This window comes from Balaenoptera ricei, chromosome 19, assembly GCF_028023285.1.
Source record: "Balaenoptera ricei isolate mBalRic1 chromosome 19, mBalRic1.hap2, whole genome shotgun sequence".
Lineage (NCBI taxonomy): Eukaryota > Metazoa > Chordata > Mammalia > Artiodactyla > Balaenopteridae > Balaenoptera > Balaenoptera ricei.
The window spans coordinates 3092777-3118134 of NC_082657.1; the positions used below are offsets into that span (position 1 = coordinate 3092777).

Below are 25358 nucleotides of genomic sequence, written 5' to 3' on the forward strand. Positions count from 1 at the left end.
CCATCATCACCATCACAGTCATTATCATCACTTTCATCATTACCATCAGGATAGGCATCACCATGATCTTCATTACCACCACCACCATCATGGTCACCTTCATCACCATCACCATCATAATCATCATCACCATCATGGTCACCTTCATCACCACCACCATTATCATCATCACCTTCATCACTTTCATCCTCACCATCACCATCACCATTCTCATCTTCACCATCATAATCACCATCACACTCATCACCACTATCACCGTCGTCCTCACCGTCCTCACCACCTCACATGGTGCCTGCTGTTTTCACAAACAGATCAATTTTGTGATTCCACCTCCACTCGTCCCCCAGAAACATCATTCACATTTTGTTTTTAATTAGATACTTTGGTTTTCCTATTTTGGTTTGGGAGTGTCTTAAGTCCCTCAGACCCCAGATAAGGTCACACATCTCCCCGCAGAGGCCTCTCTTCCTCCTCTGGGGTAGTAGTGGTTGGTGCAGGTGTGCTGGGGGGCCAGGCCACCTCTGCCAGTCTCTTTACAACCTCACCCAGATGCCCCAGACCCTGGGCAGCCTCCACCAGCTGGGTCAGCCCCAGTCCCAGGGCTTGGCGCTCCTGCTGGTCCCGCTCCAGGGCCTGAGTCAGCCTCTGAAGCTGGCTACCCACATCCCTCACAGCAGCCACCAGCTCTACCAGGGCAGGAGGATCACAGGCCATGACCCTTACAGGTGGCACTGGGGCTTCACATGGGCCAAGGGGGCCTGGGCTCTGACCAGGAGTTGGCCCTAGGGTGAGGCGGTCAGGGGGAGGTTGATCCGAGGGGGGGGCCGTAGGGGACAGGTGGAGGTCAGGGGCCGCAGTGGGGTCGGAGGCTGAGTGTGGAGTCTGGGAAGGTGGAGAGGTTACTTTGGGGCTCTGGCTCGTGGGTGGTGTGAAGTTCTCAGTGGGCAGTGTCTCTATGCTTGGGGCTGGAGAGGGCCTGCAGGGGCTGGACTCTGTTGCTGGAGAGGGCTCTAGGCTCCACATCTGGGATGTGGAGGGGTGAGGGGCCCCCGTGAAGGTCAACCGGGGGTGTGGGCTGGGCTTGACTGTTGGTGCTGAAGAGGGAAAGGGAAGTTCTGTTCCCAAGGAAGTTAGAAGGGACTTGGCAGTGACCATAGGGGTTGAGGTGGGGTGAGGAGTCATGGTGGGGTAAGCAGTAGTGGTGAGGTGAGGGGTCGTGGCAGGGTGAGGGGTTGTGATGGGTTGAGCACTGGTGATGGGAGGAGGGGTCGTGGTGGGGTGAGGGGTCGTGGTGGGGTGAGGGGTTGTGATGGGTTGAGCAGTGGTGATGGGAGGAGGGGCTGTGGTGGGGTGAGGGGTTGAGGTAGAGTGAGGGGTGGGGGTGGGGTAAGGGGTGGCAGTGGGGTGAGAGGTCGTGGTGGAGTAAGGGGTTGTGGTGGGTTGAGGGGTCGTGGTGGGTTGAGGTGTCGTGGTGGGTTGAGGGATCGTGGTGGGGTGAGGGGTTGTGGTGGGGTAAGGGGTTGTGATGGGTTGAGCAGTGGTGATGGGAGGAGGGGTCGTGGTGGGGTGAGGGGTTGAGGTAGAGTGAGGGGTGGGGGTGGGGTAAGGGGTGGCAGTGGGGTGAGAGGTCATGGTGGGATAAGGGGTTGTGGTGGGGTGAGAGGTCGTGGTGGGGTGAGAGGTCTTGGAGTGAGGGGTCGTGGTGGGGTAAAGGGTGGTAGTGGGTTGAGAGGTCGTGGTAGGGTGAGAGGTCATGGTGGAGTGAGGGATGGTAGTGGGGTGAGGGCTTGTGGAAGGGTCTGGGAAACTAGAAGGTTCTGGAGTTGTTTTGGGGTATGGAGATGTGTCCAAGGCTGGGGTTGTGTCAGACTCCGGCGTCAGCTCTGAGGTAGGGGAAAGGCGGGTCACCACTGCTGGTGCAGAGGGGTCAGAGGTCAGTTCTTTGGGCATGGTGGGTGGTGGAGTGGGTGAAAGCCCAGGGGTCAGCGCTGGAAACACGGTGGCATCAGGGGTGGATAAGGTAAGGCCAGGGGTTGTCGAGGTGCGGTGAGAGTTCGTCCAGGAGGCCGGGTCTGGGCTGGGCGGCAAAGTGGCGGGAGGGTCAGAGGTCACCTCCGGTGTTGAAGCTGCTGTGGGGATGAGCTGCGGCGCGGAGTCAGAGGTCAGGACAGGGCCCGGGGGCCCCGTTGAGGCGGAGGGAGCTGGGGAAGTGGTGGGGGGCGCAGTCCTGGCCGCTGTGGGCCGCAGCCGTCGCTCGTGCCACGGTTTCCTCAGTGAACCTGTTGGAGGAAAGACGGCCGGCGGTCAGTCTGCTCCGCCCACCCCGCGGCATGGTCCGCCTTCCAGGGGTGGGCCGACCAATGGGAAGGCAGAAAGCATCGTGACGTCATGGGTCGCCGGCAGACTTCATCCGCCCTAGTGCCCCACCTCCACGCCTCCTCCGATGTCTCCAGGCGCCACCTGGCGTCCTCCCCTCTGGGCGATGCGGAGATGGGCAGGCAGGGGGGAGGGGGGATGTGGAGGGGTGACTGGGATGCAAGAGGGGGCCGAAGGGCAGAGATGGGATGAAGGGAGATAAAGAGCGGGAGGGGAGCGGGAGACGGTGCATAGCATGAGGGGGAATCTGAAGGGTAATCTCAGTAATCAAGACAAATCTCTTTACGCCATATTTTTAAACAATCAAAATTAATGCAAAAGATCTACAATGCACAAAAAGTCAAAATTTTAAAGACAGGATCCGACCTACCTCATTGGAAACCCCCCTAAAATTGGCTCTGTCAGATCCTGGTGAGGTAGGTCAGATCCTGACTTTAGTTAAAATTTTATTTAGTTCATCGTGGATTGTTTTTGCATTCATTTGTTTTTTAACCTATGGCATTAAGATCTTATTTATCTTCATTACTAAGTGTTTGGAATGCCCCCAAATTTTAGGCCCGAGTAAAGTGAGAAGGTTTACCCTCTTCCAGGCCCTGCTTCCAGGTAAATGTGAATTTTAAGCTCTTTTTACAGATGAGAGAAATCAGGCCAAGAGGGTAAGTAACTTGCCCAAGGTCACACACAGTTTGAAAGTTGCAGGGACAAGCTCTGAACCCAAGTCCTTTACATACAGAGTCTAGGCCATTAAGTATCACTTTCTCAGTCATGGAAATGTTCTGTGCTGTCCAGTATGGTAGCCACTGGTCACCTGTGGCTTCTGAGCACTTGAAATGTAGCTAGTTCAACTAAGGAATGAATGTTTCCTGTTTCAATTTTTTTTTTTTTTTTACCTTTGAATGGATTTCTTTTTTTAAATTTTTTAAATTGAAGTATAGTTGATTTACAATGTTGTGTTAGTTTCAGGTGTACAGCAGAGTGATTCAGATATATACATATACACACACACATATATACATATTCTGTTTCAGACTCTTTTCCCTTATAGGTTATTACAAAATATTGAGTATACTTCCATGTGCTATACAGTAGGTCCTTCCTTTTTCAAAGTTTTGATTCACTTAAATTTAAATAGCCACCTGTGTCAGTAGCTACCATATTGAACAGCACAGCTCAACAGAATTCCACTTTCCTGCAGCGTCTTTGAGGTGCATCGTGTCCCCCTGCAGGGTCAGAGGAGCAGTTAAGTAAAGGGCTTGGCCTCCAGCCAGGCTTCCTGGATTTAAACCCCAGCTCCATTACTTCCTAGCTGGGTAATCACGGGCAAGTTACTTAACTGCCTTGAATCTCAGTTTCTTCCCCATTTGTAAACCATGGATGATCCACATACCTCCCTTGCAGAGTAATCATGAGGATTCAGAGAGATCGTGTGTGTGCAGAGCACTTACACAACGCCTAGCACATGATAAGCATTCTCATGATTATTTATATTGCCATAGTCATTGATGTCTGTGCCTCAATTTCTCTTATCTGTGAAATGGGAACAATTATAGCACTTACATCACTCATGTAGGGCTCATGTGGCTGCTACGAGGATTAACACATATAAATATGTTAAAGAGTAATACATATAAAGTGCATAAAATAGCGCCTGACACATGGTGTATTGCTTGATGAATGTTAACTGTGCCTAGTTATTATTTCAAGAATCTCAGCTTAGTTCGATAGTACAGGGACTCAGTAACCTAGAGTGGTATTGATTTTTAATTTTTCAGACCCAAGGTGCAGAGAGCTAAGCTACTCATACCCCACTGTACGTTGTCATTAATAGTCCCTGCAACGTCTTCTCTTGCTTTATCTTACTTTTTCTCCTCTTTAATCCCAATCTCCATCCCCTCGTCCTCTCCCATAGGTACCTCCACTCTAATGTGTTTCACGTATGGCCTTAAACATATGTGTGATCTTAAACAATACAGAATGCATAGATGTGTTTATGTTAATATATAAGTGTATGTGTATTTTTGTGTTTGTGCTTTTAATTGCTGCAAATAATATTCTGCTGGAAATCTCATTCTGTTTGACCTTCCCCTCAGTATTATGTTTTTCATACCTATCCATGTTGCTGTGTATATAGCTCGTCATTGCTTTAGCTATTGCATAGAATTCCATCATGTGTAACCATTGCATTTCTCTTCTTTGTTACCCTACTGTTGGACACTTAACTTGCCTCCAATTCCCTAATACATCCTCACACATATTCCCTTACAAGCCTGTACAAGAATTTCTCTGGAATATAGATCTAGGAGCAGGATTGCTGGGTGATAACGTATAATCATATTTAATTTCACTAAACACCACTAGCTTGTGTTTATCGAATTGCTATAGCCAGTGGGGATGCCTGTCTCCCCACACCCTCCCCTCACCTACACTTGGTATTATCTACCTTTCAAATTTTTTTCCATGCTCGTCATTGTTTTAATTTGAATTTTCTGATTCATGATGAATGTGAGCACTTCTAGACATACTCGTTGGGCATTTGGGCTTCCTCTTCTGCAAATCACCTGTTTGTATCTTTTGCCCATTCTCTTATAGGATTTCCTGTCATTTTCTTATCTGTCAGAGTGACTTACATGGTATAGCTTAGGGTTTCTCACCCTTGGCACTGTTGACGTCTGGGGCTGGATGATTCTTTGCTGTGGGGGATACCTTGCGCACCGGAGGATGTATAACAACATCCCTGGCCTCTACCCACCAGGTACCAGCAGCCTCCCTGCTCCCAGTCATGACAACCCAAAATGTCTTCAGATGTTGCCAGTTGCCCCCAGTTGAAGACCACTGGTATAGATAATAACCCCTCGTCTCAGGATAGATTTCTGCCTGGTCTTTCTAGGGTGAGAGTTGGGTCACCATGGGGAAATCTGGAGTCCACCTCTCCATCCCACCACACAAACACCCTGGCCCCCTTGCCCCAGCCACATGCCTCACCTGTATCCCCACGGACCCTTGGAGCTAGAGAGGGCTGGCCTGGCCTCCTGGTGGTGCCAGCCGTGCCAGGGGGTCCAGGTATGCCTGCGGTGGGGGTCCCCTTGGCTGGGACCTCTCCTGAAGGTGTGTCCCACGTCCAAGAAGGCTCATAACCATCCTCGCCACCTTGAGAGATACGGGGAGAACCGAGTAATAACAGTGTTGTGAAGATTTCTTTCCAAGATGCTGGGCGTTAGGAGGATTCCATCAAGAACACAAATTGAGGGGCTTCCCTGGTGGTGCAGTGGTTGAGAATCTGCCTGCTAATGCAGGGGACACGGGTTCGAGCCCTGGTCTGGGAAGATCCCACATGCCGCGGAGCAACTGGGCCCGTGAGCCACAACTACTGAGCCTGCGCGTCTGGAGCCTGTGCTCTGCAAAAAGAGAGGCCGCGATAGTGAGAGGCCCGCGCACCGTGATGAAGAGTGGCCCCCGCTTGCCACAACTAGAGAAAGCCCTCGCACAGAAACAAAGACCCAACACAGCCAAAAATTAATTAATTAATTAATTAATTAAAGTTTAAAAAAAAAAAGCTCATTAAAAAAAAAAAAAAAAAAGAACACAAATTGAAGCTGTCTTCCTGTTACTATGTCAGCCCACCAAATGCAGGCATACTCCCTGGGTCCGTGTGTACTCAAAATGTGCTCTAAGATATGGCCACATTCTCATTCATGATCCATTAGTGTGTGATCGATTCGATTTTTTAATTAAAATATACATCGAAAAAAAGGAAGCAGCATTGCAGAGTTACAACCCTTGCGAGACCCAATCACATCCCTTCCCTTTGTCAGAGAAGCCTTTAGTTAATAGTTCCCAAGCATGCCTTTACACCTTAGGTATACAGGTGGGACTCCCTAATGCTACATTGTTTCCACATGTGTTAGCTGCCTACAACTAGAAAGACTGCACATATACATATATATAGCAAACACCTTCTCACAGCCTGCTTTTTGGCTGCGTTCCTTCCTAGCTGGCTGAGCAAGTCACTTCACTTCTCCACGACTCTGTTTCCTCACCTGTACGATGGGTATCGTGACGGCACCTACTCCATGGGGTCGCAGGGCTGGCAAGTGATAAGCTGCCCTTTCAGTTAAATGCATATAACTCTAGTTCCTTCTTTTTTTTTAACCTTGTGTAATATTCTATCGTATGAACACACAACTGCCGATTTATCTATGCTCCTGTGGACGGGCGGTTCGGTTGTGGCCAATGTTTTGCTGCAGTGGATTCTTCATGAGTGAGAATTGCTCAACACCTAATTGTGGGACTGCCGTGCGGACGGGATCTCTTTAGATGCTGTCAAACTGCCCACCTTTATCCCCTCATCCTTGCCACTGAGAGACATTTTAAATTTTTGGCAATCTCATGGGGAGCTGGTGGGCAAAGAAGATGCAGTTTCACTACAGATGACCAAACTGAAGCCCAGAGAGGGCAAGGAACTTTCCTAAGGTCACGCAACTAAGAAGCTGGGTTTCAGACCCAGCAGGTCTATCTGCTTCTGAACGAGGACCTCTTCCCTCTAGGGGTAGATCTCCTGGGTCTCACCTCACTCCTTCCCTCATGAGCTTTTATTTAGAATTTGATTCCAAGGCCACTCCCTGCTTCCCCTTGAGGTTACACCCTGCTCTATGCTTCCTGGGTTCTTCAGAGCTAATTCTATCATAGGCTTCTTCCCAGTCTCTGTGGCTGGAGTGGTTATGAGTGTGAATTCTGCAGTTTGAATCCAAGCTCTGCCCTTTGCTGTCCTGACCTCTCTGGACCTCAGTTTCCCTACCTATAAAATGGGGATAAGGATAGTACTCATCTCATAATGTTCCACGTGGAGGAGGTGAGTTAAACCATGGTATGCACTTTGGGGAATTCCCTGGTGGTCCAGTGGTTAGGACTCCACACTTTCACCACAGGGGGCATGGGTCCGATCCCTGGTCGGGGAACTAAGATCCCACATGCCACACGATGCGGCCAGAAAAAACAACCAACCGTGGGGTGCACTTAGATGGTGCCTGGCACACGGAGATTATTCAATGAATATCAGCTATTATTGATGCTCTTATTACCACGCAACCTCTAAATGCAATCTGGCATTTAATCTTGGATGCCCTCCCCCCCTGCGCAGCCGTGACGTACAGCGATATCCCGAGTCCACGAGTCATCCCACCTCCCCACTGGGTGTGGAAACTCCGTTAGACATGGCTGTCCATCTGCATAGCCTCATCCATTCCCACAGCTGCAAATTCCCTCCCCCCAGGCGCTCCTTGGAGCTCCAGGATTGCATATCTCATGTCTCCACTTGGGTGTGTCAAACGCATCACTAATGGAGCTCTTAATATTCCCACTCTGGATCCTGTGCGCCCACCCCGCAGTGTTCCCTGGTTCAGTAAAAGGCGGGTCCCCGTCCCCTACCTCCCTCTCTCTCCTCAACCCTCGCACCCAACGCATCACTCGAACCCACCAGCTCAACCCCCGGAATGTAGCTTGAACACCTGCACTTCTCTCATCTCCACTGCCACCCTGGTTGAGGCCACCGTCACGTCTGCATGGACCTTCTGGTCTCCCTGCATGCACTCTTACACCTACATCCACCCCCCTGAGGCATCCTGGGCGACTGCTTTGAAAATACACATGTGGGGGACTTCCCTGGCAGTCCAGTGGTTAGGACTTTGCGCTTCCACTGCAGGGGGCACGGGTTTGATCCCTGGTCGTAGAACAAAGATCCCACATGCCGCAAGGCGCGCCCCCCCACCTCCCCAAAAAAGAAAGAAAATATACATGTGATCACGTCCTCCATAACTTAAAGTGCTTAAAACGCCAAGGGTTTCTGCACATAGAATAAAACCCAGACACTGGCCTCATCCCCGATCACTCTCCCCCTGCCTGGCTCACTCCACTCCCGCCAAGCCAGCATCCTTGCCGGTCTCCCAAGGTCCCACCACAGGGCCTTTGCACATGCTGCTCCCTCTGTCTGGACGGCTCCTTTAGCTCCCTCCAGGCTCCCCATCACAGCAGACGTCTTTACAATGTACCACAGACCTCATCTCCTGCCATCATCCCCATCAACCACTTCACTTCCCTCCCAATGACCTTGCTGCTGTTTCTTGAACCAGCTAAGCACACCCCCACCTCAGGGCCTTTGCATGTGCTGTCCGCTCTCTACAGAACACTCTCCAACCAGATGTTTGCATGGCTTCCCCCCTCTCCTTCTTGAGGCTGTCACTTAAACGGCACTTTCTTAGTAAGTCACCTCTTGATCATCCTATTTTAAATTACAACACGTAGCCCTCCCTTCCCCCTCCCTTGCTGTGCGCATCACTGCTGTGTTCCCAGGGGTTAGTACTCATGCCTGCCACACAGCAAACATTTCAGACACGAATTAATGTCTGCGTCTCCAAATTCCATCATCCTGGAAGCCTCAAGAAATTTTGCTTCAGTGAAACGGAAAGTGAGAATTCAGTCTTCATAAGTTTCCAGCTTCGTCTCCTGTACACTCTCTCTAGACTTACACAGCGGTCTCTCACTGGTTCATTCATTCATTCATTCAACAAGTATGTAAAAAAGTCTCTACGAAGTCTCTACAACACAGATCCCACGGTAGACAGAATAACGCTCCCCAAAGATGTCCAAGCCCTAATCCCCAGAACCTGTGAATATGTTACCTTTCCTGGCAAAAGGGACTTTGCAGATATGATTATGGGTCCAGAACTTGAAACGAAGAGATTATACTACATTAATCCAAGCGGACCCAATCTCATCACACAAATCCTTAAAATGAGAGAATCTATCCCAGCTGTAGTGACAAAGATGTAAAGACAAAAGAAGGACCAGAGAGACAGATGCAACATTGCTGGCTTTGAAAATGGAGGAAGGGGCCATGCGCTAAGGAGTGGAGGGGCCTCTAGAAGCTAGAAAAGGCATGGGAACGATCCTCCCCTCGAGCCTCAGAAGGAACACAGCCCTGCTGACACTTTGATTCTAGCCAGTGATACCCAGGTGGGACTTCTGACCTTCAGACCTGCAAAATAATAAACTTGTGTTGTCTAAGCCCCTAATGTGTGGCAGTGTGTGGCAACAATAGAAACTGACATAGCCAAACACAAGACAGCTAAAAGTCTAGCAGAGACGATGTGGCCCAAACAGGCAATGCAATTTTCTCAACTCCAGCCTCTGCTTCTCTGAGAATCCCCTTCCTCCTGGTATCTGCTGGTGAAAATGACACCATCTCTTCTGCGAGGTCTTTCCCAATCGCTCTACTGGAAATAATCACTCCGTCCCTGGGATCCTGCAGCTGTTGGTCATTTACGGTAAATAACTCTTAACAACCAATGTTTTGCGGTTTTAAATGATTTCACACACATTTTGCTCATTGCATTGGGACCTGAGGTCACCCAGCTCGTTGTTCTAATCCCAGCGCAGCCACAGCTGGAACCCAGCGAGCTGTACTCCAGAATTCACTCTTGCAATGACTTCAGTTATTCCAGAATCTTTTCCAATCCAACGAGCAAACTGTGCGCGAAATCGTTTAAAATGGATCTCAATAATGGCTCCTGAGTTAAAAAGTTTAATTTCTCTGAGCCTCATTTTTCCCCCACCTGAAACACAGGGGCAACACCGGGACCTATGTCACCCAGTTGGAATCATGCGTGCCTAGCACAGTGAGCTCTCCTTGACTCTTTCCAGGGACCTTGGAGCTCCCGTTTTCGTTTTTTCCGAAGGAAGAAACTGAGGTTCAAAGAAGCAGTCATTTTTTTCAAGGCCACCTTGCTAACGAGGATAGGAATTCCTGTCTGTCGTTTCCCCTCTCCCGACGCCACCCCGCACCTCCCTCCAAGTCTTCCCATTACTGAGGTTGTACACGTGACTCCTGAGATTTCCATCGCGCAATTCCTAGTTCTGTATGTATTTGTGCCTCGCGCCCAGCATCCGACCTCTCCGCCACGAGGGGGCGCTAAGGGATAGGGGAGGTGGCGCCGGGCTGCAGAGAACAAAGGCTCAGAAATCCTGGCCACACTGCACCCGAGGAGCATCACCTCTGGAAACTGAGCCCTAACTAACAGCTCGGGTGCCCCCCACCCCAAATCTCCGTACCTCCAATGCCTGCTCCGCGCCCCCCTCCCTTCCCCGCCGGAATGGCACCACACCAAGGCAGACCGCAGACGGTGGGCTCACTAGCCTCTTCACCCGCTTTTATTGCCGCGGCGTGGGCCAGCCGGCCAATCAGCAGACGCACCGCGCCTGTGACGTCACACGGCGCGGGGCGATTGAAGTCTGCCCTGCCAACCCCTCCATCCGAGACCCCGCCCCTCTCGCAGAGGCCCTCGGAGTGCGCAGGCGTGTTGAGCGTGTGAAAACCGCGGGAAAAGGCGCGAGGGGCGGGGTCCCGCGGAGAGGGAACAGAAGTGGCCACACCTGGGGGGAGAGAGCGGCCGTCGCGGGGGGACGGGGTCGGGAGAGCCGGGGGAAGAAGCCGCCACGCGGGAAATGGTAGGATGGAGAGTCAGCGAGAAGGATGAGGAGACGGAGAAAAAGCTGAGGGGAGAACCGACCCTGGGTGGGGGGAGGTTGAGTGGGAAACGGAGCGGAGGGCGTGGCGGTTAGAGTGAAAGAAAAAGGAAGACTCAGAGGGGAAAGAAAGAGAAACTGGCCGCGAAAAGCAGGGAGAAACAGGGGTGACGGGGTGTGGACTTGGAGAAAAAATGGGAAAGATGGTGAGAGAGGCTGACGAGGCATAGAGACGAGGAGGGGCAGAGAAAGAGAAAGAAAAAAGAGACACGGAGCTGAAAAGATAAACCGACCGTGAAAAATAGAGTGAGAAACGGAGACGATGAGCGTGAGAAACTGAAAATGTAAATAAAAAGAGGAGGACACAGGAGGAGAGATGAAGAGAAGCTGGCCATGAAGTACAGTGAGAAAGAGATACGGGTTGGGGTGGGGGAGTGAGAAATGGAAAATGAAAGGAAAAAGAACCAGACGCAGAGGGGAAAAGATAAAGAGAAGCTGACTGTGGGAAGACAAAGAGAAATAGAAATGATGGGAGTATGAACTTGATAAGGAAAGAAAAAAAATGAGAAAGGTGATGAGAAAGAAAGGGCCGGTGGAAAAAATAGTGAGATGAGGAGGGCGAGAAATTGAAAGGGAAGAGAGGGGAAAATAAATAAATAAAAATTTAAAAATGAAATAAAAAAGTAAAGTAAATTCCTTTGGGACTTCCCTGGCGGCTCTGGTGGTTAAGACTCTGCGCTGCCACTGCAGGGGGCACGGGTTCATCCCTACTCAGGGAACTAAGATCGCGTGTGCCACACGGGCGAGGCCAAAAAAAGAGAGAGAATGTGAGAAAGAGGAGCCGAGGGCGATCAAGAGAGACCCTGAGCAGGGATGGGACAGAGATCTCACACACACACACACAGAGGAAGGTAGAGAAATGGGCAGCATCTGAGGGGGGTCAAGGCCCCGGGGGTCAAGGTCAAGGCCCTTGGCAGCAGAGGCGGAAGGAGGGAAGCAGGCGACAGCGAGCCAGAGGCGGAGGGGCAGAGGGGGACAGAGCTGAGGGGCTGGAGGCTGCTCCCACTGGCCAGAGGAAGGGGGTCAGGCTGAGGACAGAACGCTCGACCCGGATGTCCCCACCCCGCCTCTGAGCCACAGCCCGACCCTGACCAGAGCGTGAGCTGGGAGAACAGGTTTGAGGGGCTGGGGTGGGGAGACAACGTGGTGACAGGGTGGGCCTCGGCTGTGAGGTCTGGGGGGACTTCCGTCGAGGCTCTGGATCGAGGGGCACGGGCTCCCAAGGCCCCGGCTGGCTTGCAGGAGGACTGCGGGCCGGGGCTTTGCTGAGCCTGGTCGGATTCTCCGCGAATCACACCGCAGGGGGTGGGGATGGGGTCTCCTTTAGGCTCTGGGGGACAGTGCTACTGCCGAGCCCAAGAAGGGAATGTTCTTAGGGTCTCTGGAGCCGAGGAAAACCTGTCTGGGGTCTCTGAGACCCAGGCCAGCTCATTTAGGAGGATCTTTCTGGACGCCCGGCAGGGAGGTGAACAGAGGTTTATGGAGGCCCCCTCCCCACCCCGGCCATGCCCCTCACCTGCGCTTGGAAGGTGCCTCGTCGCTGGGGAGGGGGTCCCTGGGCTCCCAGCGGTGCCCCAGGAGAGAGTGTGTGCAGGCACCGCTGCAGCGGTGGTCCCCTTGGCCAGGTCCTCTCCTGAGGTGGGGTCCCAGGTCCAGGGGGGATAGTCTTCCTCGTCTGCATAGCCTTGGGAGAGATTGGGGAAGGGGAGAGCCCCGACCCATCTCAGAGGTCCTTGCCGTTGCTCCGAAGTCCCCTTCCCGAATCTCCTGGAGTGACTCTGGGTCCCCACCCCCATGCCACCCTGACTCCTTGGCCACTGACTCCCCGCCCCCCGCCGTACCAGTGCAGGTGAGCCCCACGTCCTCCTCGTGGTCGCAGTTGTGCTGTCCCCACGCCCTAGCGGGGCAGTCGCTCAGCGAGGCCTCACTTCCCTTGCAGCCCACGTCATCCAGCCAGATGGGCCCGGTGCCAGGGCCGTAGTGGGTTTTGCCCACTCGGGGCCGAACCCTTCCGCAGCCCAGCTCCCAGCAGGCCACCATGCCATCCCGCAGGTCCCAGCTGTCATCACACACTGTCCCCCAGCGTCCAGCGTGCCACACCTCCAGCCGCCCGGCACACCGGTTGGGCCCATCAGCCAGACGAACCCGGAACAGGCCTGCTGGTAGACAGCCCAGATCAGGAGGGGTCAGCAGGGGTTAGGAGGGGTCAGCCACACCCTCCACGTTCCTTCCTCTCACCTGATGCCCCAGTGGGGGAGGGGGCTGGGTCTTTGGAGGACTCTGGAGTGCCTACTCCTGGGATCTCGGCCGATGGCTCCATGGTGGCCTCAGAGGTCACTCCTCGGGGACCCTGGGTAGTCGGTGTTGCCAGGGTCTTAGAGGTCTGTTCCCGGGGGGCCCGGGGAGTCCGCCTTTCGGTGGTGTGTGAGGTCAGCCTGCGAGGGGCCTCCGTGGTCGGCGTGGTGGTAAGCTCGGAGGTCGGTCTTCGGGAGGCCTCAGTGGTCGGAGTGGTGGTGGTCAGTGAGGTCAGGTCTGGGGGACTCTGGGTGCCCGTGGCCCTGGAGTACTTAGTGGTTGATATCACGGGGGGCTGAGTGGTCAGTCTCTTTGCGTTTTTGGTCACCCACTTCTTTGTGCTTTTGGGCATCTTCCCTGGGGCCTTGGTGGTGGTTTTCTCAGGGACGCTGGGGGTCCGCCTCGCAGAGGGCTTGGTGGCCAGCTCCCCCGGGGGCCAGGCATCGGGGTCTCTACCCAGGCCAGGGATCCAGCTCCAACTGAAGGGGTCTGAGACGGAGTCCAGGCCGGGGGTACCTGGCAGACAGGAGGGGAGGACAGGGGAGACAGCAGACACCGTGATTGTCCGACCAGGCCTCTCCTTCTCTCTCATCTCCCCCTACAGACAACCACCCAGTTCCCATGCATTCATTCACATCATAGATGTTTACAAAGCATCTCCTACGAGCCAGGCCCTGTGCCAGACCCGGGGCACACGGTGGCCAGGCACGCCCGACACCACCCGCCTCTGGGCACTTACAGTCATGATGTGACTGCCCCCCTTCACCCCCTCACACTGACCCCCCCTCTCCATCTGCCCAGCCACGGCCTGGCTTCCTGTACCCTCTGACTGGTCTTCCCCCACACCCCGTGCCCAGCTCTCACCGCCCCACCAGGGTGGTACCAGGTCACTGCCCAGCTCAAAACCCTTCTGTGGCTCCCGTGGCCCTCAGGAGGGGAGGGAAAGGGGCAAGTGCCTTAGCTTCAGGCGGAATGGTTGACTCCATCCTCCCAGCTGCCACGGCTCACCTTACATCTTTCCGATAAGCACAGGGAAGGCGGCAGACGCCATGGGCGATGCCAAGGGTTACCGATGCAGGACAAGGGTTAATCTTGTCCAAAGAAAGGTTTGGCCCTTTGCCCCTGGCTGCCGGGGGGGAACCTCCAAGCCCTTTCAACGTCCTGCCTGGTAAGAGTGTGTTGTTTCCCTGTGGGGCCAGAGCCACCCAGATCATCTCTGCTAACAGTGTGACTTACGGGCCGCCAGTGGGCCACCAGCCACATCTCATGACTGAGCTCCTATAAACACTTTGACGCCAAGGCTGGGAGGTCGTCCCTGGTTGGCAATACTTCACGTGCGTTGTCATGCGTCGTTGCTGGGAGAATTAAGTGAGGAAGCTCCACAAGGGTCTCTCCTGGACCCAGCCCCACATGCCTCTTCCCTCAACTGACTTTTTAAATTTTGGGGTGCGTTGGGTCTTCGCTGCTGCGCTCGGGCTTTCTCTAGCTGCGGCGAGCGGGGGCTACTCTTCGTTGCAGTGCGCAGGCTTCTTATTGCGGTGGCTTCTCTTCTGGCGGAGCACAGGCTGTAGGCGTGAGGGCTTCAGTAGTTGTGGCTCGCGGGCTCAGTAGTTGTGGAGCGCGGGCTTAGCTGCTCCGCAGCATGTGGGATCTTCCCGGACCAGGGATTGAACCCGTGTCCCCTGCATTGGCAGGCGGATTCCTAACCACTGTGCCACCGGGGAAGTCCTGATATGGACCATTTTAAAAGTCTTTATTGAATTTGTTACAACATTGCTTCTGTTTTATGTTTTGGTTTTTTGGCTGCGAGGCATGTGGGATCTTAGCTCCACAACCAGGGATTGAACCTGCACCCTCTGCATTGGAAGGCGAAGTCTTAACCACTGGAACGCGAGACAGCTTTTCTGATTGTTGTGAATCCTTCTAGAAAACTATGGAACCCGAGGGTGGTCTTGGGGACCTCCCAAATGATAATGTATCACACGGGTTTGCAGCAATTTGTCGGGGCGTCTTTTCTCACAGTGAACTGTGAGCCTCAAAGGCCAGGGTCGCGTTCGTTGCATTCCGAGGACCCAATACCTAGCTCAGCGTCTGGCGCTGGATAAATAACGGCAAATGAATGAACACGGGCCAAGCCTGAGTCTACTTCAACTGGCCCTCCCGTCACACGGGCTTCTCGCCATCTCCCGGTGCCCCATGCCTGCTTCCTTTCCTCTTCCTTTTCAGCTTCTCTCTAGGTGGGAGACTTCCTTGATTCTTGGCGGGAAGAAGAGGAGGAAGAATCCCAGCTGTGCCGCTCAGTTGCCGTGTAACCTCTCTGTGCCTCAGCGTCTTCATCAGTAAAATGGGCATAACATCCACCAATTTGGACGTATCGTGAGGTGTGAATACGGTCACGGGCGGGGGCTTAGGAGGTGGGCGCTCAATCGATGTTAGTGCCAATGTTAGTTCCCGTTCCCTCCTCCAGGAAGCCCTCCCGGAGCCAGCGAACGGCCAGGGCCTCCTTACCAGTGCAGGTAACTCCAACGTCCTCGTTGTGAGCACAGTTGTGCTTCCCCCAGGGAGCGGCAGGGCAGTCAGCGAGGGAAGCCTCGGTCCCCACACACCTCACGTCGTCCAGCCAGATGGGGCCGGCGCCCCAGCCGAAGCGGCCGGCAGCAGGGTCTGGCTGCCGAGGTCCACCGCAGCCCAGCTCCCTGCAGACCACAGCCGAGTCCCGCAGGTCCCAGCTGTCGTCACACACGGTCCCCCAGCGCCCACCGTGCCACACCTCCAGCCGGCCTGAGCACCTGCTGGGCCCGGCCACCAGGCGTAGCTGGGGGGACCCTGGGGTGGGAGAGACCCAAAGAATTCGAGTCAGACCTTCCTCCACCTTCGCTCCATCTTCCTTCCATTCATCCACCCTTCCTTCCCAGCAGCAAGTGTTCATCCAGGCCTGTGCTGTGCCATCGTCTGCATCAGGCACAGGAATAAAGAGTCAGGGATAGGGAATTCCCTGGCGGTCCAGTGGTTAGGACTCCGTGCTTTCACTGCCGAGGCCCGGGTTCAATCCCTGGTGGGGGAACTAAGATCCCACAAGCCTCGCGGCACGCCAAAAAAAAAAAAAAAAAAAAAAGTCAGGGATACAGGGTGGTTCCTTGGAAAGCTCAACTCAGAAATGCCATATGGGGCTTCCCTGGTGGAGCAGTGGTTAAGAATCTGCCTGCCAATGCAGGGGACACGGGTTCGAGCCCTGGTCTGGGAAGATCCCACATGCCGCCGAGCAACTGGGCCCGTGAGCCACAACTACTGAGCCTGCGCGTCTAGAGCCTGTCCTCCGCAACAAGAGAAGCCACGACAATGAGAAGCCCGCACACCGCAATGAAGAGTAGCCCCTGCTCGCCGCAACTAGAGAAAGCACACGCACAGAAACGAAAACCCAACACAGCCAAAAATAAATAAATAAATAAATTAAAAAAAAAAAAAAAAAGAAATGCCATATGATCCAGAAATCCCACTCCTAGGGATATACCCAAAATCAGGTGAAAATGGGCATTCAGTCAGATACCTGTGTGCAAACATTCACAGCAGCATTATTCACAATAACAATAATGTGGAAACAACCCAAGTGTCCATCAATGGACAAATGGATAAGCAAAATGTCGTCCATCCATACGATGGAATACTATTCAGCCGTTACAAAGAAAGAAATTCTGACACACACCACAACATGGATGAGCTTGGAGAACATTATTCTCCGTGAAATAAGCCAGACACAAAAGGTCAAATACCATACGATTCCATTTACATACAGCGCCTGGCTGGCAAATTCACAGAGACACAAAATCAAGTGGTGTGTGCCAGGGGCTGGGGAGATGGGGGGGAGGGTAGTGAGTGTTTAATGGGTCTGGGGTTAGGGATGATGAAAAAGTTCTGGAGATGATGGTGGTGATGGCTGCACAACGTTATGAGTGTATTTTTTACGACTGAACTATACGCTTTAAAATGGTTAAAATGGGACTTCCCTGGCAGTCCAATAGTTAGGACTCTGCGCTTCCACTGCAGGGGGCGCAGATTTGATCCCTGGTCGGGGAAGTAAGATTCGCATGCCGTGCGGCACAGCCAGAAAAACAAAAAATTGTTAAAATGGTCAATTTTATGTTGTGTATATTTTACCATAATTTTTAAAAAATAAAGAAAGTGGTCTCTGGAACAAATTGCCTTCATTTGAGTCCTGGCTTTCCGACTTTTTAGCTGCGCGGCCTCATTTCTAACGTGGAAACCAGACGGTACCTACCCTGCGAGTGGCTGGGCGTTTTACCTGATGAAGGGGCTTGGAACAGCACTGGTCACGTGAGCCAGTGAGAGCTGAGTCTATGGCAGTTGTTATCATTATTATTATTATTATTCAGAAAAAGGGGAAGCAGGCCTCAGCTAATAGTGATCAAGTTCCCACTTTTTCAGCCTTTGGCAACCTTGAGGAGATGGCTGTATTAATCATGGCTTTTTATTTGCTGTACCTGATGCTTTGACATCTGGAGGGATTGCTGATTCCCAGAGACGGGAAACCACTGGAGTGTGCCCTTCATATGAAAGCAACCCACCCAGAGCCCTCACCCACCACCTCCTGTCGGGCTCACACACCCCGGGCACCATCCACCTGCCCCATCACCCCAGGGCTAGTACCCAACAAGGGGCAGCCCCTACGCTCCAGAACCCACCGAAATGATGCAAACCAGCCGATCCTGAGTCATCTCACCCTGCCTTGTCCATTCCTCCCCATGAAGCCACACTCAAGGCTTTGCCCACCGTCACCCCTCGCTCCCTCTGCCTCCTGCTGGACGCTGGTGCTTCCCGTGTGGCCCTGCGTCGTGTGGGAGCTGTGCCCCCTCCTCTTGGGAATTGTGAGAAACCAGCTATCTCTGCAATGACAGTGGTCTCACCTGTTGGCCGCACCACACAGCATGTGGGATCTTAGTTCCCCAACCAGGGATCAACCCGTGCCCCCTGCAGTGGAAGCACAGAGTCTTAACCACTGGACCGCCAGGGAAGTCCCTAAAGCCTGTATTTTAAAACAACATCACTGATCTAGTTCTTTCGATATTTGTGAGAAGGAGGCGGCCTTGTGAGTTTCAAGACAGCCGGAGCAGAGCATTGAACCAAGCAGGGGCCTTCTGACTGTGGGCTCCGTCTCCTCCCCTCCACCCTTCCCTTTCCCCGAGACAGTCTGAGCAGGGAAGGAGAGCACCTAGGGGCTGTGGGGAGTGGCGGGGGGGCAGGAAACAGAAGCCAAACCCCTACTCAGCGACAAAAAAGAACAAAATAATGCTATTTGCAGCAACACGGATGGACCTAGAGATTGTCATACTGAGTGAAATAAGTCACACATAGAAAGACAAATATCAGATGATATCACTTATATGTGGAATCTAAAACAAAGGGGGATATAAATGAACTTACTTACAAAACAGAAGTAGAGTCACAGATGTAGAAAACAAACTTATGGTTATCAGGGGATAAGGGGAAGGAATAAATTGGGAGATAGGGATTGACTTATACACACTACTATATATAAAAGAGGTAACTAATAAGGACCTACTGTATAGCACAGGGAACTCTACTCAATACTCTGCAATGGCCTACATGGAAAAGAATCTTAAAAAAAAAAAGAAGAAGCAGCAGCAGCAGCTAAGCCCCACATTTGGGGTGGGGGGAGCAGGAGGGACTCACCAGCTTCCGGCCCAGGCTCCTGAGGGGCAGTAGGGGAAGCGGGCGGAGGTGAAATGCCTGCTCTCCGTGGGGCCTGGCTCACCGTGGGGGGTGGGGGCCTGGATGCAGCCTCCCTGGGCCTGGAGCTGTTGCTGCCCACCGCGGCGGGGGCCGTGGGAGGGACATATCCCAGAGGCATACCTGGGGCGTGAGAGGGAAGAGGTGACCCCCACCCGCTGCTGTGCTGCAGGCGGTTCCCCACACCTGCCATCCCAGGACCCCTGACGGAGAATGAGGTTTCATGATGAGCAAGACATGGGGCAGGTGGGCAGTCTGGACGGAGGGAGTGCGGGGCCCTGGGGTACACCTCAGGAAGACACACAAGACCCCCCAGTTCTCACCCCTCCCTCGAGGCCCCCCTCCCTGGCCCCTCTCCCAGGGCCCCCTCACCATCACACACGGCCCCAGCGTCCTCACGGTGATGACAGTCATGCTGGCCCCAGGGCCGCGCCGGGCAGAAGCGCAAGGCCGTCTCGTTTCCCCGACAGCGAAGATCGTCCAGGAGGATGGGTCCAGCCCCCTCCCCGAAGAAGGCGCCTCCAGGGGCGGCCAGCGCGCCCCCGCAGCCCAGCTCGCGGCAGGCCACCGCGGCGTCCCGTAGGTCCCAGGCATCGTCACACACGGACCCCCAGCGCCCGCTGTGCCACACCTCCAGGCGGCCCGCGCACCCGTGGGGGCCGTCTGCCAGACGCAGCCTGGGGGCCGGGCCTGGACGTGGGGAGAGGGAGGAGAACAGAGAGACGGGAAACTGATGGATGAGCAGCCTTAGGCCACGCACGCAGGAAACCGTGATGGACGAGCAGGTACTAAGGTACACACGCAGGTGACTAGGATGGATGTGCAGGTACAGGCCACGTGCTCAGGTGACTAGGATGGGTGAGCAGGTACAGGCCACGTGCTCAGGTGACTAGGATGGGTGAGCAGGTACAGGCCACGTGCTCAGGTGACTAGGATGGGTGAGCAGGTACAGGCCACGTGCTCAGGTGACTAGGATGGGTGAGCAGGTACAGGCCACGTGCTCAGGTGACTAGGATGGGTGAGCAGGTACAGGCCACGTGCTCAGGTGACTAGGATGGGTGAGCAGGTACAGGCCACCTGCTCAGGTGACTAAGGTGGATGTGCAGGTACAGGCTATGTGTGGTGTCCTGCTTCACGCCCAAGATGGGGCTGGAAAGCAGCCATTCCATCTTCAGTCTGCAAGTGAGGAAAAGACTCTGAGCTGGGAAGTCGCTCTCCAAGAGTCCAACTCTGGTCCTTCCACTGCCCCCCATGTCCCTGCCTCCCCAGGGGCGAGCCCTGGGGTCGCCGGCCCTGATGCCCGCCACCCACCTCCCCAAGCAGGTCCCCACTCCCCAGCTGCCTTCTGCAGCCTGTGAAGCAGGGCTTCTCAGCCTTAGCGCCCCTGACACGGGGGTCAGGTCGTCCTCTGCTGTGAGGGGCCGTCCTGCGCGCAGTAGGATGTCCAGCAGCATCCCTGGGCTCCACCCCCCCGATGCCGGCAGCACCCCCAGTGCCCCACACAGTCACGGCAACCAGAAATGTCTCCATGTCATCCGGGGAGTGGGGTTGAGAACCACTAGTCTAGATGTTAACCTCTTGTTGGTCTGGGGGTACATTTCTGTTGGGTCTTTGTGGGGTGGGAGTTGGGTCACCTCTGGGGAGTGTGGAGTCCATCTCTCTAGCCTGCAGTCTGTGTCTAGAGAAAAGGACAGACCAGAGAGGGTGAGATGCTCCTGCCGGCATCACCCAGCTGTGAGTGACGAGCTCCCTCACGGGGCTGCCCTGAGGAGCAGAGGTGTCGGTAAGACGCCAAGCTCCCGGGCCCCTCAGTGGGGTTCACTTCTTCTCCCCAACGACTTCTTCTCCCGCTGGAGACTCAACTCACCTCCTGGGAACTGGGCTTCAGAGGCCCCATTTCTGCCCCCACGTGCTTCCCACGGAGGCGCCACCGTCACTGCCTCTGGTCCACCAATCTCTGCCCCGACCTGTGTCCCCTTGGTCTCCATCCCCACCACGCCCTACACGCTAGATACCCAGATCCATCTGTGCGGCGGGACAGACCCCGCAGTCAAGTTCCGGGTCATTTGCTTTACATCTCTGAGCCTCTGTCCTGCATCCATGAAGGGTGGGGCGAGGACATCCACCCGGGAGGCCAGGCAGGTGGGGGTGAGGCCCGGAGCCGGCTCCCAGCTTCCTCTGCAGCTCCCTCTCCCCTGTCCCATCCACCGACGGAAGCATTTCCTGCCCCCTGTGCGGGTAGGCGGGCAGGCTCCTCTAGTCGGCGTGCAGCCCTTGAACTTTCCCACCCCACACCTGTGGGCCACCCCCGCCCTGTGCCCGCTGCATCCTGAAAGTCAGGAGAGCGAGAACTGGGTCTGTGCCCGGTGTGGATGGGGCTTAATGAGTAAGTGTGAAAAGAAGGAAGGAGGGAGAGAGACGAAGGAAAGGAGGAAGGGAGGAAGGAAGGGAGGGAGGGGGGAGGGAAGGGGATTGGAGCGCTCCTTAAAGCTGTGACCTCGGCGCGCGGGGAGGGGGCGTGGCCCTGGGGGAGGGGGAGGGGTCTGGGGAGGCGGGCACGTACCGGTGCAGACCAGTCCTGCGTCCTCGCTGTGGTCGCAGTTGCTTCGGCCCCAGGGGCTTCGGGGACAGTCCCGCAGCGCCTGCTCCCCGCCTCCGCACCCCACGTCGTCCATCCACACGGGCCCTGCGCCCGGGCCGAAACGGGCCCCGCCGGGGGCGGCCAGCGCGCCCCCGCAGCCCAGCTCGCGGCAGGCCACGGTGGCGTCCCGCAGGTCCCAGCCGTCGTCGCACACGGTGCCCCAGCGCCCGCCGTGCCACACCTCCAGGCGGCCCGCGCACCCGTGGGGGCCGGAGACCAGGCGCAGCCGCTCTGGCGGGCGGGCGGGGAGAGGGGCAGTCAGGGGCCTCGTGGGAGGCAGCTGGGGATACGCGGATTCAAGCCGCGGGGGGGTCAGTGGCCTGAGATGGGCCTGCCAGCCGGCTGTTAGGGGGAGAGCCAGGATCTGAGCAGGCCAAGGTCCTGGGTCCCGGGAGTGGACACCCGGGTCTCCTGACCGGGTGGGGAGCCTGGGCCTGACTGTGAATCCCGAGGGGATGCATTGCTCCCCCATACCTGGGGGGGGGGTCCCCGGTTTGGTCCAGTGGGGCCTAGGGCCTCACCCCGTCCAGATTTGTTGCAGAGGGGAGGCCTGCGCGGACTTACCCTGGCGGGGGGCTCCCGCAGTCAGCAAAGGGGCCCTAGTGGACTTGGCGGGCTTGGGCGGCCGGGGGCTCTTCTTCCGGGAGCCGCTCTGGGGGGTCCCGGCTGGGCGGGGGGCTGGGTGAGGAGACAGCAGGGAGGGAGATCGGCAGCTGCACCTCCTGGGGCCGCAGGTCAGTCCCGAGAGTCCCCAGGGGTCTGAAGGGGGCCTTGGTGGGGGCCCTCGGGATTGTGGAGGAGACGGGCCTCTGTCCTTTCTCCCTCACAGCCGAAGCTGGAGACAGGGCACATGTGGGGGGGCTCACCAGGCATCACCGGGGCCTCCTCAGAGCCGGGGCTCAGCTCCCCAGACAGCCCCGGCCAGGGGTCCCCATCCAGGACTGAAGGTGAGTCGTCCCAATCCCTGGAGTCCGACACACGCTGACCTTCGGGAGAGCAGCGTGTGGCTGGGCCGCGCTGGCTCCGCTTTGTCAGCCCCATCTCAGGCCCGCGGCCCTACCCGCTCCCCTCTTCGCACGGCTGAGCTTTAGCCCACTCACGAGGAACACGCCCAAGCCAGAGAGGTTCCCTATCAATCAACTTTTCCCCTTGCCTTCGTCTGATACGAAAACAGGAAGGATGCCTTTTGCTGACACAGAGGATTAATGGTCCATGAGGAATAATGGTCATAAGACCCCCTGGGGGGAGGAAAACATGCTTCTCCCTTGGTACTCAGATTCTGTCTCTAGCGTTGGCCCCTTTAAATCTTCCTGCACCCTTTGCGGTGGTGTGAAGCACAGCTGCAAATAAATGGATCACTGCCCGCCAGATCCATCCTGCCTGTATGAGTTCCCCACAGTAAACTCCATAGTTGTACTTTACTGCTTTGTTTATTGGTCTCAAAGTTCCCTTTAAGTTTGGAAGATATTATTCAATATCCCCGCCATGCAATCCCCAGATGCTATAAAGAGGGCAGGCCCTGAGTGAGGCAGGGCTGGGCCCTCCAGGGTAGTGGTAAGTCCTGGCTTTGCAGGGGGTGTCAGGGGTGGGGTGTCTGGACCTCTGGATTCTCAGAGTTACTGGGCTGAGGACTTGGGTCCCTGGGTCGTCTCTGAAGCAGTGTCCCTTGGAGGGGGTCGAGGGCCCCTCACCTGCACAGACGACGCCTGCGTCCTCCTCGTGGGAGCAGATGTGGGCCTTCCAGCCGCGGTGGGGGCAGAGGCCCAGCTGCTGCTCACTGCCCCGGCAGGCCAGCTCGCTCAGCCACACGGGCCCCGCGCCCTCCCCGAAGAAGGCGCCTCCGGGGGCGGCCAGCGCGCCCCCGCAGCCCAGCTCGCGGCAGGCCACAGCGGCGTCCCTCAGGTCCCAGCCGTCGTCGCACACGGTGCCCCAGCGCCCGCCGTGCCACACCTCCAGGCGGCCCGCGCACCCGTGGGGGCCATCGGCCAGACGCAGCCGCTCTGGGGAGGACAGAGGAAAGGCTGTGATGTCCTGGAGACCCTGGGGCCAGGGGGAGGGTACGGGCTGGGGGCTGTCCTGCAGGGCATCACCGGGAGGCCAGTGTCCTGGCTGCTAACGGGGAGCAGTGGTGCCCCGTAGGAAGCAGGAGGCCGTCGCCCAGGTGGTCCTGGGGGAAGTGGTGCCCGAGGTCATAGGCGGATGGGGGCGACCAGGGTCCCATTGGAGGGTGAGGCTGGGCACGGGGTGGGCCTGCAGCTGAGCGAGGCCAGATGGAAGAAGTGTTTGGGGCCACTTACCAACAGCCTGGATCCGCATCAGAGCCACTGGAAGGGAGGTTGGAGGGGTGGACAGAGTGAGGCCTCATGCCTCTGAACCAGAGACCCCGCCGCTGGGAAGCAGGACTCTGGGTTGAGGGCCTGGCGAGGTTCAGGTCCTTGAGGTGGGCGGGGCCCCAGATGCCTCAGGTCAGGGCAGGCGCCCAGGCCCTTTGCACTCCCCCAGGGGCCTGGCTAAAGGTCAAATGATGGGTGACCCCCCCACAGGATCAGGGCTGGTGGGGTGGGGGGAGGGGGGGTAGGAGGTAGGTCCCTGGGGCTCCTAAGAGGGTAGGACGGGGGTGCCAGAGGCTGGGTCCCTGGGGGATCAGGCAAGGGAGGGCCAGATGTCCCGTATCCCCCAAGCAACAGGGATGAGGCCCCGGAAGTCTGAGGCTCTCCAGTGGGTGAGCTCAGGGGTCAGAGGGTGGGGCCCAGGCCCCTGAGTCCCCGAGGAGAAGGGTCACTCACCGAGGAGGCAGGCCAAGACCCTCATGTTTGCAGAGTCGGGGCAGGGATGGGGTGAACGGGGAGAGGAGCAGGAGAGGGGAGGAGCTAGCGGCCACCGGAGGGAGGGAGGCTCCTGCCAGAGGCGCCCGGGACCCAGGGAGGAGCAGGCAGGGGCTGGACGCTCTGTCAGGAGGAAGAGAGGCTGCCGAGGAGGCAGCAGGGGACAGGAGGGGGGGCGGGGAGAGGGCTGGCCGGCGGCTGAGGCCTGGGGAGGAGGGCGGTGGCAGGCAGGAGGGAGGGTGTCCAACTGCAAACACCCACTTGGGAGCCGGCCTGGGGGCGGCAGGCTGCAGGGAAGCATCCAGGCAGGGGCGCACGTTGGGGGACAGGGGTGCCCGGGTGGGGTGCCCACCCATCTGCCTCCTCTCTTGTCCAGCCAGGGAAGCGTGCTGGGACCAGAGGGCATCAAGGGTGGATTCACATCAGATGCCGGGGTTGGAGACCTGGCACAACTGGGGCTCCCGGTGCAGCAAGAGGGCTTGCAGCCAGACACCAGGAAGAACTTCCTGGATTGGGAAAAGAGATGGAGAAACTCCTCTCTCCATCCCCCCACCCCGGATCTGCGCGCAAAAGTCCCCAGCCTCCTGTCTGAGGGAGCCGTGGTTGAACTTGCGTGTCTTCCGAGGAAACTGGGGTCAGGGGTTGGGGGACCAAGGGTCAAGGCTTGGGTGGGGGAGGGCGACTAAACACACACACACACACACACACACACATACACTCTCTCTCTCTCTCTCTCTCTCTGCACTAAGCAGCTGTGAGGTGGAAAAACTTCGGTAATGGGGAGCGTGAGTCAGAGGGCTGGCAGGGAGCGGGGCTGCCTTGAGCTCATTGCCTCCCCTGCCCCCAGTCCAGCACCCCCGCCGCCAACAATTAATATC

At 56.1% G+C, this 25358-nt stretch overlaps 1 protein-coding gene across 4 annotated transcripts; it reads right to left on the reverse strand.

The window, feature by feature from the left end:
• Nucleotides 1–350: 350 nt before the first annotated feature.
• On the reverse strand, nt 351–25358 carry SSC5D (scavenger receptor cysteine rich family member with 5 domains). Of its 4 annotated transcripts, none has more exons than XM_059905652.1 (14): nt 24442–25358; nt 23953–23979; nt 23347–23655; nt 22522–22641; nt 22220–22333; nt 21578–21886; nt 19387–19704; nt 18958–19137; nt 15757–16074; nt 13192–13764; nt 12795–13109; nt 12470–12637; nt 5359–5523; nt 351–2279 (listed from the first exon to the last, which is right to left on the reverse strand). In XM_059905652.1, the coding sequence occupies exons 1-14, from the start codon at nt 24884–24886 to the stop codon at nt 439–441; spliced, it is 5202 nt and encodes a 1733-aa protein (XP_059761635.1). In that variant the 5' UTR covers nt 24887–25358; the 3' UTR covers nt 351–438. The 4 variants fall into 4 exon arrangements, with proteins under 4 accessions (XP_059761635.1, XP_059761634.1, XP_059761636.1 ...); XM_059905651.1 differs by having other exon boundaries at nt 12795–13112; XM_059905653.1 differs by lacking the exon at nt 22522–22641 and having other exon boundaries at nt 12795–13112.